At 44.2% G+C, this 15506-nt stretch overlaps 1 protein-coding gene across 5 annotated transcripts in view; it reads right to left on the bottom strand.

Annotated features, from left to right (window-relative positions):
- The window catches only part of MATN4 (matrilin 4), a 165340-nt gene that overhangs the window by 54399 nt on the left and 95435 nt on the right, over nucleotides 1-15506 (bottom strand). For 3 of the 5 annotated variants that reach the window (XM_069652202.1, XM_069652203.1, XM_069652204.1), the window contains 3 exons: nucleotides 13869-13991; nucleotides 7856-7978; nucleotides 6198-6320 (listed from right to left, as the gene is read on the bottom strand). In XM_069652202.1, the coding sequence (XP_069508303.1) occupies nucleotides 6198-6320; nucleotides 7856-7978; nucleotides 13869-13991 (369 nt within the window). The remainder of the gene's footprint in view (nucleotides 1-6197; nucleotides 6321-7855; nucleotides 7979-13868; nucleotides 13992-15506) is intronic. The other 2 variants (XM_069652205.1, XM_069652206.1) reach the window with 1 other exon arrangement.

Below are 15506 nucleotides of genomic sequence, written 5' to 3' on the forward strand. Positions count from 1 at the left end.
ATAGATGTCAGTTTTCAGGAGATGTAAATTCTGTGCATGTATATACTCTTATACGATATATATATATATAAACTCACATCAAAGTCAAACCTCACTTTTATGTGAGTTTTCATATCTTATAGCAGGCGTATAGGACATGTGCATTTCATGACTTTACACATACACTCACATGCTAGACACTTACAAACCAAGCACTCATACATCTCACACTGCACACAAGTGACTTACGACACACACACTTACACCACATGCACTTACACCACACACTCTTAAGACACAAGTTCTGATGACACATACACACAACACTCACAGTTATGACATACGCTGTTGTGACACACACACTTTCGACACTCATGACAATGGCTCTTACAACACACACAACACATTCTTACAACACATGTTCCCTCCTAGGACACACACCATTACAACACATACAAACTTATGACACATGCTCTTATCTCACATGCTTTTACGTCAAATGCTCTGTTGACACAGGCTCCTCCAGCACAACACTCACAATTACAACATATGCTCTTGCAACACACAAAATTACAACACACACGTGTTTGATACTCACAATACTCAATCTTATGACACACACACTCTTAGACACACACTCTTACAATGCATGCTCTTACACCACACACTCTTAAGTCTTAAACACTTAAAACACATCTCACACATGAAACACACTCTTATGGCACATGTTCCTATGACACACACACCTTTGACATACGCTCTGCTCTTGCAGGACAGGCCCTTATGCCACATGCTATTACAAACACAAGCTATTACGACACATGCTCAGCATCAATGTACATGTTCATAATGAATTGTGCATCTGGGGATGTACATTTCATTCATGTACTCTACTATACTTATGAAAACTCATATCAATGTTATGACTGACTTTAGAGTCGTTTTTCATATTATATTAAATGAATAGGAGAAATTACATACATTGCGCACATGTACAAACTATAAAACCTTTGTATGGCTCCTAAACATGTAAAAGTTCACACCACATTGAAACCTCACATTTATGTGGCTTTTTAATCATATAGTAGGCTATTGGGATGTGTGCATTTCATGATATCATATGCCATACATACACACATGCCAGACACTTACAACCAAACACGTATACGCCTCACACCACATACTCTTAACAGCGCACATACTTACAACACTTATGCCACACAGTTGCCTATGCACAGCAGGGCTACAAGACACACAGTAAACGAATGGACATCTTGTACTCGGAATGGACATGTATGAAAAGTACATTATGTACATGTCCACTACTCACATCGAAGTTTTACTTTACCAAGTTTCCAGTAACTTTGATGTACATGTGTATATGTATCTAAGGCATATGCAGGGCTGGACTGGGAACTAAAAGAGGCCCTGGAAATAATTACTGGGGACCAAAAGAGGCGCTGGAAATAAAGTTCAAAGTGGCCCTGTATGACACCTTTTCAACAAGCCCAATGCTTTTCCTATGAGAAAATTTGGAAATACCACAGAAAAAAGGCCCAGGGTGCAGAGGCCCACTGGGAAATCTCCAGAGTTCCCTATAGGCCAGTCCACCCCTGGGCATATGCAAGATGTACTCTTCAAAATACTTCTTCATTTGCAGAAAAAAGCAAAGTTCTTGGAAAAACAGGACAGTTTAAACAGTCACCTCTGGAATTCCTTTTCTGAAAGCGTCTGAGATTCTGATGTATGGTTGCCTCACAAAGAGCCATGCACTTGAGAGTTTACCACTAGGCATTACAGCCTTAAAACTTTAACTGAGGCACTGCAATGTATATGCATATATTTAGCAGTGCCTCAGGTACATCTTTCAGACTTGCAAAGCCTAGAGTAATGTACTGTAAATAACACATATTGAGCCTCATTACATAATGAATTGAACACATATTAACAGCTTATTGATAAATGTGACTAGTAGTAAAATACTGCCTATTATAGAAATAGGAAATACTACCCAGAAATTCAAATGAATACTAGTGAGCTGCTGCTGATGGTGAAGTCATTGCTATCAATACAGAGGATAGCACAGGGGCAACGCGCTGGTATTGGAAGCAAGACCACGCAGAGCAACAGAGGGTCGAATCCCGGATCGCTTAGAAACCGAACTCAAGTTTGGTATTAGGCACGTTATTAAAAAAAGCATTAAATAAATAAATAAAATAAAGCATGTTCACTGGAAATCCTAATTACTAGACAGAATACCACTGCAAATGGATTGAAAATACTGCCAAAATAACACCAGCCCTGAACTGAGCTTAAGAAACATAAAGCATGCATTCAGCTACTGTAATGAGATGCAGGTGTACTGTGTATGCATTAAATAGTTGGGTAATAATGTTATGGCTGGCTGTATCTTTTACTGCGGACTGGAAAAAATCAACCTGCTGCTGTATTTTACTTAGTGCAGAAAAGTGTCTTCAGCAAGCTGTATTTTTAGCTCTGCTTGAAAATGCCTTGGCCTTACCTAACTTAATAGGCAATTTCATATGGCATAGCTGGAATACCACAGAGATGTCTAGCAAATGCCAGAGGGTTTGTGATGTCCAACCAGCAGCAGTTCCCACCTAATGAGGGTTAATGGTATTTATTTATTTATTTCAATTTTTGAGTAGGGCGCTACATGCCCGAAGCCCTCAGAGCGCAGCAAGCAAGAGGCCAAGTAGAGCAAAAAGATTGCTAAGAAATCTATCAGGAAGGAGGCATTAATCAGCCAGATTAAAGAAAGAGCGTGTATACTTCTTTTAAAGATTGCTAAAGAGTCAGATGCTTTAGTGGCAGGGGGAAGGGTGTTCCATTCCCGTGGGGCATGGAAATCAAAAGTAGCTTCTACATATTTTTTCAGAGGAATGTAAGGTTGAGTTAGCTGCGGAGTATCAGAAGAGCGCAGCTCCCGGCGGGACAGCTTCAATGACACTCTTGTAGGTAGATAAAGGGGAGCACACTTATTCTGACATTTAAAGGCAAGAGACAATATCTTGTGACTTATTCTCTGCCTGACTGGGAGCCAATGCAGTTCCCTGTAGGTATACCTTCAGGATTTTTAACAATATTTACAAAACCGATCATTTTTTGGTTAAAAACGTGTATAAACACTGAGATGATTGATATCGTTTGTGACCACAGGTTCCTTAAATCGAAAAACAATTCAAAGCTACCTTCTAGAATTCATGTGCAACAATTTGGGAGCCCGTCAAGGGACAAATAACCTGTTCTATGGGTTGGTTCCCGCTCAGGAGGATCTGCAACCACATTTAGATCACTGCACCTGTCGCAGAATCAATGCAAACGGGTGTACTAACAGAGATCCATATGTCTTTATCATAAAGTAAATAACATAGCAAATGTATAAAACAGTATATGCATATTCCTGTTTTGGGCAGGTAACAGATATCCGATAATACAAACAACATCATTTCATAATAAAAGATTTGAAGTGATACACAATCATTTGATTTGAGGCATTTCTGTTTGCTAAAGTTATCACAAAATGTCCCCTGCAATACCAGAAGTGTTACTTTTGTAAGAATAAAGAACAGACCTCCTTCCTTCCCTTTTTCCAATCACTTAATTGTTCTGGAAAAAACAATTATGTGGGTTGGTGCCTTCAGCCCACTCATACTGGGTGCTCAGGTATGTCCCACCCCATGAGTCATTATTGCTTATTTGTTTACGGAATTTGGATTAACATGTTTGCATGTGTCCGAGTATCTGAATTGTGTGTTTTGTCCATGCAGCCACCCTGGATAAGCCTGTGCTTTCACATGCATTTTACCTACTCAAATTGGGATGTCTCTACAGTCCATATTCATGTGTGTTAGTGTTGGGGTCTGTGCATGCATTATCCACACACCTTGGCATGTCAAAACTAATCGGCATGATGGTCACATGTTTGTTGTATGTGTGTGTTTCTGATGCACATGCATTCTCACTATCTATACTTGTGTGAGTACATATTTCGAGTTTGTATTCATTTATTGTTCACTTGTTAGGCACCTATACAGCAAGTAAATACCATTTCAAAGCACCCAGAGAGCAAAGGGAGGGAACAGTGATTGAAACACAATAGTAAACACAAAGAATTGAAAAACAGTGGGTGGGTAAAAGGGGGGAAAAGGACGAACCTACTATGCCTTGTGAGTTTGCAGAATGTGCAAATGCAGCAAGGAAGATGGAAGGAGGGTGGTGCTAAAGTGTCGGTGCTCATGGATGAACCACAGATAAGTGCATGGTAGAAGTGCATGGTGAGGAGAGTGTTACACGGCCTGGGGCCGCGATGGGTAAGTGTGAGCCTCCAATGTGGAGGGAGTGCAAGGGCAAGTGCTGAGGGTAGACAGGAGCTGGGACGATTGGGTGTGCAAGGTCAGGGGCCCGAGGTTGCATGAGGGCTCAGGACACCAATCACAGCAACTGTACAAATTAGCAGAGGAGACAAGAAGGGTAGGAGGAGTTAAAGAGGACTTTTTGCAGAGCTTCCCGAATTTAACGAAGTCCTGCTCAAGGCGCAGAGAGCGGCGTAGGCTGTTCCATAGGAGGGAGCCAGCGGAGGAGACTGATCGACCACCTATCTCTGTTTAGCTAAACGCTTTACACACATTGGGCCTTATTACGAGGTTGGCAGCGCCTGACTTCCTGGTGCCACCGTGATATTACAAGTCCATGTGGCGCGGAAAGTCAGGCACCGGATTTTGTAACTCCCGGTTCCTATAGAGTCCTAGAGGACTCTATGGGAGTGTGGAGACCGAAGCACCGGCACTGTTGCTTCCGTGACAAGTCTTCATACCGGGGCCGATGCACCCGGCAGGTTAGACCTGCCGGGCGCAACGCCCCGTCAGGCAGACTCGTAGTGTGGTGGTCTGGAAACAAGGGTGCCGGTAAGTTTACCGGTACCCTTCTTTCCAGACCGCCAAAATTGTAATGAGGCCCATTCAGTTGTTGCCAGAGCAATGTAGAGATCTAAAAGGAAAGTGTTTAGTTAGATAAAGTTAAATATAGTGTGGTCCCCAGGCCCAGACAGCCTTGTGGATGATACAGAGGGATTTGGATTTAATCTGTACAGCAACTGGGAGCAAGTGAAGACTTTTTAGGGAAGGAGAGATGCAGGCCAAGGATAAGTCTTGCTTCCCTATTCAGGGTTAACTGGAGACAAGAACGCAGAGTGTAAGAAGATAGATTCAGGAGAGGCTATTGCAATAGTCAAGCCTAGAGAGAACCAGGGCTTGGGTAACATTGAGCCTCTGTGGGAAACTGAGAAAAAGAAGAATTCCTTTGAGAACGAAGAGCTGAAAGTGGGACTTCTTGGCAACGTCCTGAGCGTGCATTGTTTATAGCATGCACCAATTCCACCTACGGGCCAGGTGCATGCCAATAATCTCAAAAATCGTATTGGACAATTTCTTCATATTTGACCGGAAGACATGTTTTTTATGGGGTTGGACTGTCGTACTGGACTGGAGATTTCCCAGTAAGTCTCTGCATCATGGTCCTCATTTGCGTGATCACCTATTTCACTTCCAAATGTTCATATGGGAAAGGAGTTGCGTAATATGGGGCACTTTGAAAATGATTTGCAGGGCCACTTGTGGTTCCCAGTCCACCCCTGCCTAAAGCCTATATCATCTTTCTAAGCACCGCCGTTTTTAACATGAACAAGTTCATCACATTTCAGCGTATTTGGAATGCGTCTTTGGATTTGGCCAGACATTTTGTTTACCAAATTTGGTGAACTTTTATGAATGAGGACACATGTACAAAGGAAAAGGTTTCCACATTTTCCTGTGTAACGTGTCCTGAACTTGTGACTGTAGCTTTGCAACATGACATGCCTTTATCATGCAGTGGATTCCCCTGTTATTTTATTGGAGGGCCATATGCAATAAGATTACGCCATTTTGCTTAGTGATATGAATGGTGCTCAATTTTGGAAGGTTTCTGTTGTCACTTCATTTCAGGGTTTTTGAAAAGGAGAAACATTTTGTTTACCCTGAGATCCCCCACAATGCATTGAAGGCAGTTGGTTGGAATTATGAATAATAAAGGTCACCCAGAAGTCCAATCAAACTCGTGAAGATAATCTCCGCATTTAGTTCACTGCATTTAATATTATCATGGATGATATAAACATGAACAACACAAATCAGATTAAGCACAGGAAGCAATCTTACGGGCACATGATTTTCCATCTTCTGCCAGCTTGTATCCTGGGTTGCATTCACAATAATAGGAGCCTGGCACACTGACACAGGTGTGGGCACAGCCATGATCCATTTCAGTGCACATGTCAATACCTGAAAGACACAAGTGTGTACATGGAACAATTACTAAGCCTTATATAAGTGCTTAATAATTGAGTACAAGTGTTTTATTACTTTGCATCGAATATGTTGGTGAAAGAATACGCAGCACTGTGAAAGATTCAGGCACACCTATCAAATACCCTAGTGTGATGACGAAATTTCTGTGCATATTAATTTCCTTCTGCCGCAGCCGCTGTATGAGGCGGAGCACTGGTTTACCAGATTGTGGTTTGGCTTCCTTAAACAAACTCAGATATCTTCCTTGATTGCTATTTTATTATCAGATACCTTCAAAATGGTATGTCGTATTAAAAGAATTCTATAAGATACCTGCACCATGTTAATGGTAGGGTCTCCCTGGCAGTAACCGAGAATATTGCCAGATGGCCGTATAACTCACCAGTTGCCGAGGCGGACAATGCCCTCATGGCCAGGGAATCTGTGCAAAGAACCATCTCCTTTCACTATTTGCATGGGATATCCACATAGCTGACTAAGCAACTGAGCCTACAAGGATATCTGCATAGTTGGCTATGCAACTGAGCCTAAAGGGATATCTACATAGCTGTCTAAGCAACTGAGCCTACAGGGATATCTGTATAGCTGGCTATGTTATTGTGCCTACAAGGATTAAGGCATGGCTGGCTATGCAACTGAGCCTACAGGGATTAAGGCATAGCTGGCTTTGCAACTGAGCCTATGGGGATATCTGCATAGCTGGCTTGGCAACTGAGCCTACAGGGATATCTGTATAGCTGGCTATGCAACTGAGCCTATAGGGATAGAGGCATACCTGGCTATGCAACTGAGTCTATGCCGATATGTGCATAGCTGGCTATGCAACTGAGCCTACGGGATAGTGCCATAGCTGGCTATGCAATTTAGTTGCTTCATAGATCTTTTGCTTATCCCTGCTTTTGGGATACATGTTTCATGGACTAAAAAACATAGTAACTTTACATGACACCCTCCAACACTGGCCAAATGAAGACTACCTCTGATGCTGCCTTCAATTGATGCCACCTATGAATGCACCGTTGAAAAACCATGTTCAAGATCTAATGTCTCTTCTCTTCCACTAAGTGATTGCATCATGTTTCATTGATTGCCCTAACATGCTAAGAAATGGCAGCTAATACACTCTTCCCAGTGCCGCTGTTGCTCATGAAACATGCTCTTTTTGCATTCACTTCTATCACCACCATTCATCCTTTCTTCTCATTTATTGATAGAACTCTTCCGACAGAGCTCCCACAATGTAACCAGTGCAGTTGCCGATGCAAGACTTTTTCGAGTTACGGGATGGCATGAAAACACTGCAAAATACAACTCGGAGCATGCAATCCAAGCCACAACCTCAATTTTGAGGGCTACTGCTATATTTTCTCAAGATATTGGACCAATGCATTGCACTAAACTACCCGTCTCACCGTAAAGACAAGAGAAAGCGACAAGAGCGTCTGCACCAGTTCAGTTATTACGAAATGACCTAATGGGATGCCAACCACTTAATGAAGGAATCTTACGGGCACATGTTTTCTCATCTTCGGCAAGTCTGTATCCTGGCTTGCATTTGCAATAATATGAGCCTGGTACACTGACGCAGGTGTGGTCACAGCCATGATCCAATTCAGTGCACATATCTACGGCTGAAAGACAGAATTATGTACATGGCATTACACTCTACCTTTAATTCATGTTTGATATATATTAAGCCAATTGTGATTCTGATCTTATTGTCTTCATAATCCTGCTATTTGGAGAAATAATGTGCAGCAGAACAATACGTCCAGGTGTTGCTAGTGAAGGCCAAGATCATCCAAGTATGAACAACTAGTTAGCTGTCAGCCAGCATTACAGTCCTCTACTTCAGACACTAACTTTGGACATTAGAAACACTGATGGAGTGGGTCAACTGGCCTCATTAAACATAGTCACACAAAGGTCAAGCTTGTATCGGTCACAGGCATCTAATTCAAATCAATGACCTTCCAAATGTATCCATAATAAGCCACTTAAAGGACATGGGCCCAGTATGGAATAGGGGTCATTTGCAATCAGCAGGAGTCAAGGCCCTCTGGCAAACCTATCAGCGAGAACATAAACTGTGCCTGCCTTTACTTGAGGGCTAGACTGGCTTAATCCTTACAATACGACAAATCTACCCTACCTTGACAAAACTCTACCGTTCTCACAATCCCCTCTGCTCATTTCACAATTCCGGCTATTCCCGTTTGCTTCACATACCCTACAAACTCTACCCTTCCGAGATCACCACAAACCCTAGAACTAGGGTTATAATTCCGTACAACACCTCTTCCCTATCCTACCCCGTAGGATACTCTGACACTCTAACCCCCACCCTGTTTTCGACACAAGCAATTTAAAATCAGAAAGTAAAAACAAAAGTGACATAAAACCATGACTTGTTACAGAATTTAGGTAAGGATTTTTTTGAAACCGTGCTCAGTTATTTTGTCATTGAGAGACTTTGTCCGCAAAGGAATTATTGTGCTGTCCACTATCCATTTTGAATCATTACATCCTGTGTGAAATAGGCTTCCGTTCCACTTTCTTTCAGAACTACAATTATGAATGTTTGATTACAAAAAGCATTTGAGTCCATATTTATTATGGACGTGTATCTTGGAGTGACTTCAAAGCTGTCTTTATGTTAATGTCAGTTTTTCCCTCTCGTTCTTGCATCATGCATTCATAGTGACACACATTCACCACTCTCTTGCACCCGACATCTAGAGGCATGATATTCATTTCACCATTTACTCTTATAGAAAAGAAAGGCAAATAGACAATTACTATATGACGCATGACAATAGAATCACAGAATATCTGTACCTTGTGCATAATTGCCCTGTGTGCAATTTCACATACAAGTGTCTCTTTGTCACCGGGCTGGCACACACAATTCATAAGCCAATTTTGCAGTGCAGTAAAGGTTTTGCTAGATCATCCAAACGCACAGCTACATAACTGTCCGCCCCACTGTCTTTGTGTGTGTGTGTGTTGTGAGAAACCTGAGGTTATTCTCCCGAGTAGACCTCTCATTTCGCACAGTGCCTATTCTATGGAGAGTGGGGCCACACTATGGAGATCTGCCCTGACAATCTAGGCGAAGAGCTGATGGAAGCTCAAGAAAGGGAAAATAGGATAAGGAGAGAAAGAGAAGTGAAGGAACTCTGTAAACTATCTCCTCCACAGGCCCTGAAGAACCAAACAAAGGTAGAAAGCCCAAGCAATAACAATCTTTATATACTCGAGGGGACAACCAACCCGAGTTATATGCTGAAAGGCTTGGAACAGCAATCTGGATGTTCCACAGAGAAGTCTCTCAGTGAAACAACCCTGTGGAACCAGCATAGGGGAAGGATATGTGAGAAGCCTGAGGGTGTTCTCCCGAGTAGGCCTCGAGAATCCCTTATTCAGGAGGCCATGGAAGGGCAGGCGATCTCAGATCCCAACCCTGGGGGTGGACAAGCGAGGGGGCATCACCTAGGAAGGGGAGCCCGGGGTTATGCTCTGGGAAATGGTATTGTACTGGGGAAAAACGTGAGGAGGATGAAGCCCCTGCAGCTTTTATAAGCTGCTCTACATCCACCTCTCTTCCGCCCAATAAATCTCCCTTACCAGGACCCAACAACCTAAACTCCATTACAGAAGGAAACGACATCTCCCAGAATCCCCACTTTCCTGTTTTCTTTCTGAATACTCCCAGTCATTCTTTTCCACGCCCCATGGATAATTAATTCCAAACACCCACTCTACCGTGACAAAACACTACCGTTCTTACAATCCCCTCTGCTCATTTCACAATTCCAGCTATTCCCGTTTTCTTCAAATACCCTACAAAATCTACCTTTCCGAGATCACCACAAACCCTAGAACAAGGGTTATAATTCTGTACAACACCTCTTCCCTATCCTACTCCGTAGGATACTCTAACCGCCACCCCGTTTTCAACACAAACACTTTTGTACACTACGAAAAGCAACGGATTAATGCCAAAGCTGTTTACCTGACATGTCCCAACCCAAGGGACAGGCAGAGTCAGGCAATTGACCAGAATCACACACACACCTGACGGCCCTTTCAATTCCCCACAGGAATAAAAGGTGGAACACAAGTGTACAGAGAAAGCAAGGCAGACCGCACGATGAGACAGCTAATCAAGCACTGCAGTTCAAGAAAAGGAGAAAGTCTGCGAGAATCTAGAGGGTGAAAACGAGAGAAGCAACCTTGCCCTTTTCGTCCCAGGCCCGTGAATCCTGAGTGGAAGGAATTGTAAGACTGCGAACAACGTGTGTTGCAGCAGATGTCAACGCTGTACGGAGCACGCCTACGCTGATAAGCAGGACGGAGAGTGACACCTGCTACCGTGGTACCGGCCTTGACTCCAGAGACAAGGAAAGCCAAGCATTTCATCACAGACGGTGAGTCGAGGGGTGAACTGATAAGAAACCAAACTGTGTGTAATGAAAGTCGCAAAATGGCATGTTGAGAAAAGTTCAAAGAACTGTGAAATTGTTAAGGGAAGACCTGCTGCAGAGGGGACCAGCACCACGTGGGTGCTGATTCGAGAACCTCTAGTTGATCCCGTGGTGATACAAACTACACATACCAGAAGGACATAGGAGAGCCTCCAAGACAGTTCAAAGTGGTTATACAGGGGTCGAGCAAAAACCCTGTACAGTCGAAAGTCTTGGATCAGCAATCTATTGAAAGCATAAGGGATGTGAATCCCCCATCCAGATAAAGGAAGAGGAATTGCGAAGGGGCAAGAGTGAATCTAGCAGAGGGATGCCAGTAAAGAGGGGCGACTTCTAAAGTCCCAAGAAACAGTTTGTTGACAAAAGTGAACCTGACAGAGGGATGTGCATGGAGAACTGTTTAAAAAGACATTAAGATTTGTGAATGCTAGGAAAGCCATAGTGCCGTCGGCGGGGGAGGCAACCACTCGATAGGGGTCTGAGCCTGGCAGAGTTGGATCCAGGGATGAGAAGCCATCACCCTGGGGGCTCCTCTCAACCTGCAGAGCCTATCAGGGTACAGACAGATCCGGTCCTATCCCCGAGGTGGCATGAGGCAGTTGATCGAGAACCCAATCTCTGGCTACCAAGGGTACTTGAAGACGGGCTATTGATACCACTGTCCCTGCTGCAATGCCTTTCTGCTTCTGTCCAGGCCAGGTCTCTTGTCCTTCTTTTTAAAAAAACACAGGGACCTTGGTCATCTAAACCCTGTGAAGACTGACAGAAATTCGGAGCCAAGGAAACAACATCAAGTAACAGAAGACCAGAAATACTAGCACCAGAATGCACATAGGATTAACTGTGAGAACCTGGACTGGAGCAACAGGAATGGAGGATTGGCCAGAACCGTAATGGGCTGTGGCTTTCCCTCCCTAAGTGGGTTGAGACACCAAACAACTGACCCACCAACCCCAAAGGGATCCCAGGGTAATGGCGAGATAACAGAACATGGTCTGAGAATTTACAGAGATGGCAGGGAAACCGAAGGGAGATCCAGAAATCCTGTCCAACCTTGTTTGGAGAGAAAACTCACCAACACTTGAAGGGGCTCATAGGGAAAACGAACAGGGCTGCTGGCACAAAAATGTAGACTGAAAAGGGGGCAGGTCTAGAATCCTTCTTAAATACTTCCAGGGGAAGTCCCAGCACACAGGGGAGTAGCTCAGCTAGAGACTGGCCATGGGTATAGTGATGTAGAGAGCCAATGGGAGCTGGGAGGGCCCACACAGCAGGGACGACTAAGCTATGAAAAGCCATCAGGGTTAGAGGAGGTGTTCGGTTGAGGTTGGGAGCAGATGAGGTAGAGCAAGATACCACTGAGGACGGTGAATCAAGTGAAGAAGGATTGATTGCAAGGAGGCTGTTTGCGTGCTGTGAGAGAGTGAAGGTAAGGTACTGTGTCTGAGAGGATGGCACCAATTAAGTTGTTTGTTTGTGAAAGAGAGATTGAAGAAAGGACCCACAAAAGGTCGGAGTTAACAGTAGGTGTGAGACATGCTGTGTGGGTGCGTGCTTGAAAACAAGAGGGAAGTGAGATTACCAAATCTAGTAGGGGTGCTGAGGGGCGCTGAATAGAGGGAAGATCAGGAGGAAGTTAATGGGTGAAGACCAGCGATTGGAGAGCTAGAGATAGAGGCGTGTAAGAATAGGGAACAGAGTCTGGGCAGAGAAAGAGATAGAGGAAAAGAGATAAGATTAGGAGGCAGAGTAGAGGGAGAGGGGAGAGATCAATTGGAGGGTGCAGATAGGGGAAGTGGGGGCAAACAATACGATCAGTGGAAGGAGTGTCGAGAGAGGGAAAGACAGTTTTAAGGACTAGCGGGGGTGTCAGAGGAGAGAGGAAACAGTTGAGTGAGCAGAATCTGCTGGGTCAATCATTGGAAGGAAGGAAACAGACTAATCAGGCAACACCCTTTTGGTCCCGTAGGAAGTCCATGGGGGAGAGAGAGTACATAACACCATGGCCTTTTGGAAAGGGATAGATCCAGACAGTAATAGTCACCTGCAGTAGTTACAGAGCTTGGAGAACCATTGGGAGAAATATGTAAGCTTGGGCTAGTGAGGTGGGAGTCCACTTGGAGGTCGAGGTAACCGGCAGGGACCACCCTTTATTTGGGAACCCCAATTGATTTCTTAAATACTTTCTTTCTTTTCAAATAAAAACGTGAATATTACTCATTGTGGTGAGGTTCCATGGCCAATGTTTTACCAAGGACCCGATTCCTAAATCCCTAATCCCAACTAGTCGGTTATCATGTTATGACACAACTATCTCTTTTTCCTCATCTCTGAACTCCCTAAAATGTTAGTGTGGTTTAGACTTTTCATGAAGGCCTTCATGTGGCTCATACGCTATTTTCTTCTTCATTATGGACCTCATCATGGGTGGGGCGGAGCAGTGAAAATGCCGCTGCAACGCTATTACTGGTGCATTACCGCTCCGCCCAAACTAGAATTTGGACGGAAAGTTGGAGATTTGCCGCCAGCTTTTTGCTGGAGGTAAATCTTCAGCTTTCCATCCATTTTCGGCGAAATTACTGGCGGTGGTAATAGCGCCGAAAAACCCCATAGAGTCCAATGGACTTATAAAATGGGGAATTATGGCCTTACGGCAATTCAGGATCAGTAATAGCGTTGGGCGGTATCCTGGCCCATTTTGCGCTGGAATACTGCCCAATTCCTGATGAGGCCTATATTACGCTGTCTTCATTTTATTCCTCGCTATATGTGAAAAGCTTTTGTATATTGCTTTCGTGTAAGTTCTGAAAAGTGAACCAAGCTTTAATTTAGAATTGCCACTGAGTTGACTCTGTTGAGAATCTCTTCCACAACTTAGGACACGAGGCTCCTGACTCCTGGTGTCTGCAGCCTAATTTGCATAAACCAACTTTGCAGACGGAAAGGAAAGATTCAATGAGAGGACTGGTTGTTCCTCTCGGCATCTTCAGAAGTGACCACATAGGATGACGACCACAAAATAAGGGAATCTTACGGGCGCATGATTTTCCATCTTCGGCAAGTCTGTATCCTGGCTTGCATTCACAGTAAAAGGAGCTGGGTATGCTGACGCAGGTGTGTTCACAGCCATGATCCATTTCAGTGCACATATCTACGGCTGAAAGACACAAGCAAACACATGGCACATCACACAATCTTGCATAAAGGTTTGACAAATGTCCGCCCAGTGCTTTGCTGCTGGGAACATTGACTCGAGCAGCAACAAAAAAACATTTTGAAGAGGAAATGAATGGCAGCGGATATTCCAAAAAGATGTATTATCATGATGGAGAGATGATGACTGCACACAATTTGCATGCGATTACACTGGACAGCAGGCTAAATATATTGACGTAATATTTTATATTCTTAGCACCTGTTGAAAAGAGCCAGGAACGCATGCAAATGTGCTTGGTGGGTGTTGTAAATGTTCAGTTTGTCCATCAGTGGCATTTTATATTGCCCATCACCAAATCCTGTGTCGGAGACTGCATCACTCATGTGGCATCACAGGCAAGGCCTTGAAATGGCTCACCGGCTACGGTAGTGTCACTGTTAGACCCAGCCCTTTCCGCGCGCTTCCCTTCAGTTTCAGGTCAGCCACCTGCCCAGGCTTTGTCATATCCTCTGTATGTTTCACTGGATTGTGAAAGCCTTTGCAGGTGTGCTTGATTCCACTGCACCCCATTGCACTTGCATGTGGACAACATTTAAAATAAATCACCTTCAGATTCCAAGCACCCTGGACAACACCTGCGTCAAAAGGTAGGGCAAGATGATGAGTCACAGCCACTTTTGCTTGAATGCCGCAGACCAACTTCCCTGGTTCCGCCTCCCCTCCAACCCGCCACCCCAATAGGACTTTGCCAATGGGTCCTGCTCCTGCTACTGATAGAAATAATGTAAGTGTGTCTGTTAACCACATGTTACCGTCCACTGAACAGAGTAGTGAAAGCCTGCCACTACCACCTCCACAAGCTTAAACACAGCTTGCCGCATTAATGTGCAGCCTAAAGTGGAAGTCAACCCAGCCGTAGTGTTGTCCAGGTTGGACTACTGTAACAGTCTGTACTTTGGTCACCCACAATACCTTGCAACCTATTCTGAATAAATGGTGCTTGGTCTTCAACCCCGGACCATATCTCGCCGGCTTTAAGGCCCTTCACTGGCTCCCATTGACAGCTAGGATCACTCTAAATGTTCTGTAAATCTACACAAGTCTTTGAATGGCCTGTCTACAGAAGTGCGCTCACTACAAACATACCCCTCCTCGGGTCATAAGAGTCATCACAGTGAGGATGCTAGTTAAAATGTTCCTTTGCAACGGAAGCTTGGCTTCTCACCGCTGGGCACTACATTCTGGAACAACGTACCTCTGTGCATCAAATCTAAAGAAAGTCTCCCTATGGGCCTGCCCAGGCACGAAGGGCACTCTGCATGCTATTCCCAGCAGCTCCTTTGTGATCGCCAGACCAGACATGTTAACATACCCCCGACGCTTGCATGATAGAGCAAGTCTAGCTGCACCACCTACACCGGCATATACTAAACAACTTTACAAGGCAAGGCCCTGAAAGCCTGTTCTGTTACCACCTTTTCGCTTCATGACTGTCAGCAATCACACACGGCCATC

Source organism: Ambystoma mexicanum, chromosome 3p (genome assembly GCF_040938575.1).
Source record: "Ambystoma mexicanum isolate Mex_15411 chromosome 3p, UKY_AmexF1_1, whole genome shotgun sequence".
Lineage (NCBI taxonomy): Eukaryota > Metazoa > Chordata > Amphibia > Caudata > Ambystomatidae > Ambystoma > Ambystoma mexicanum.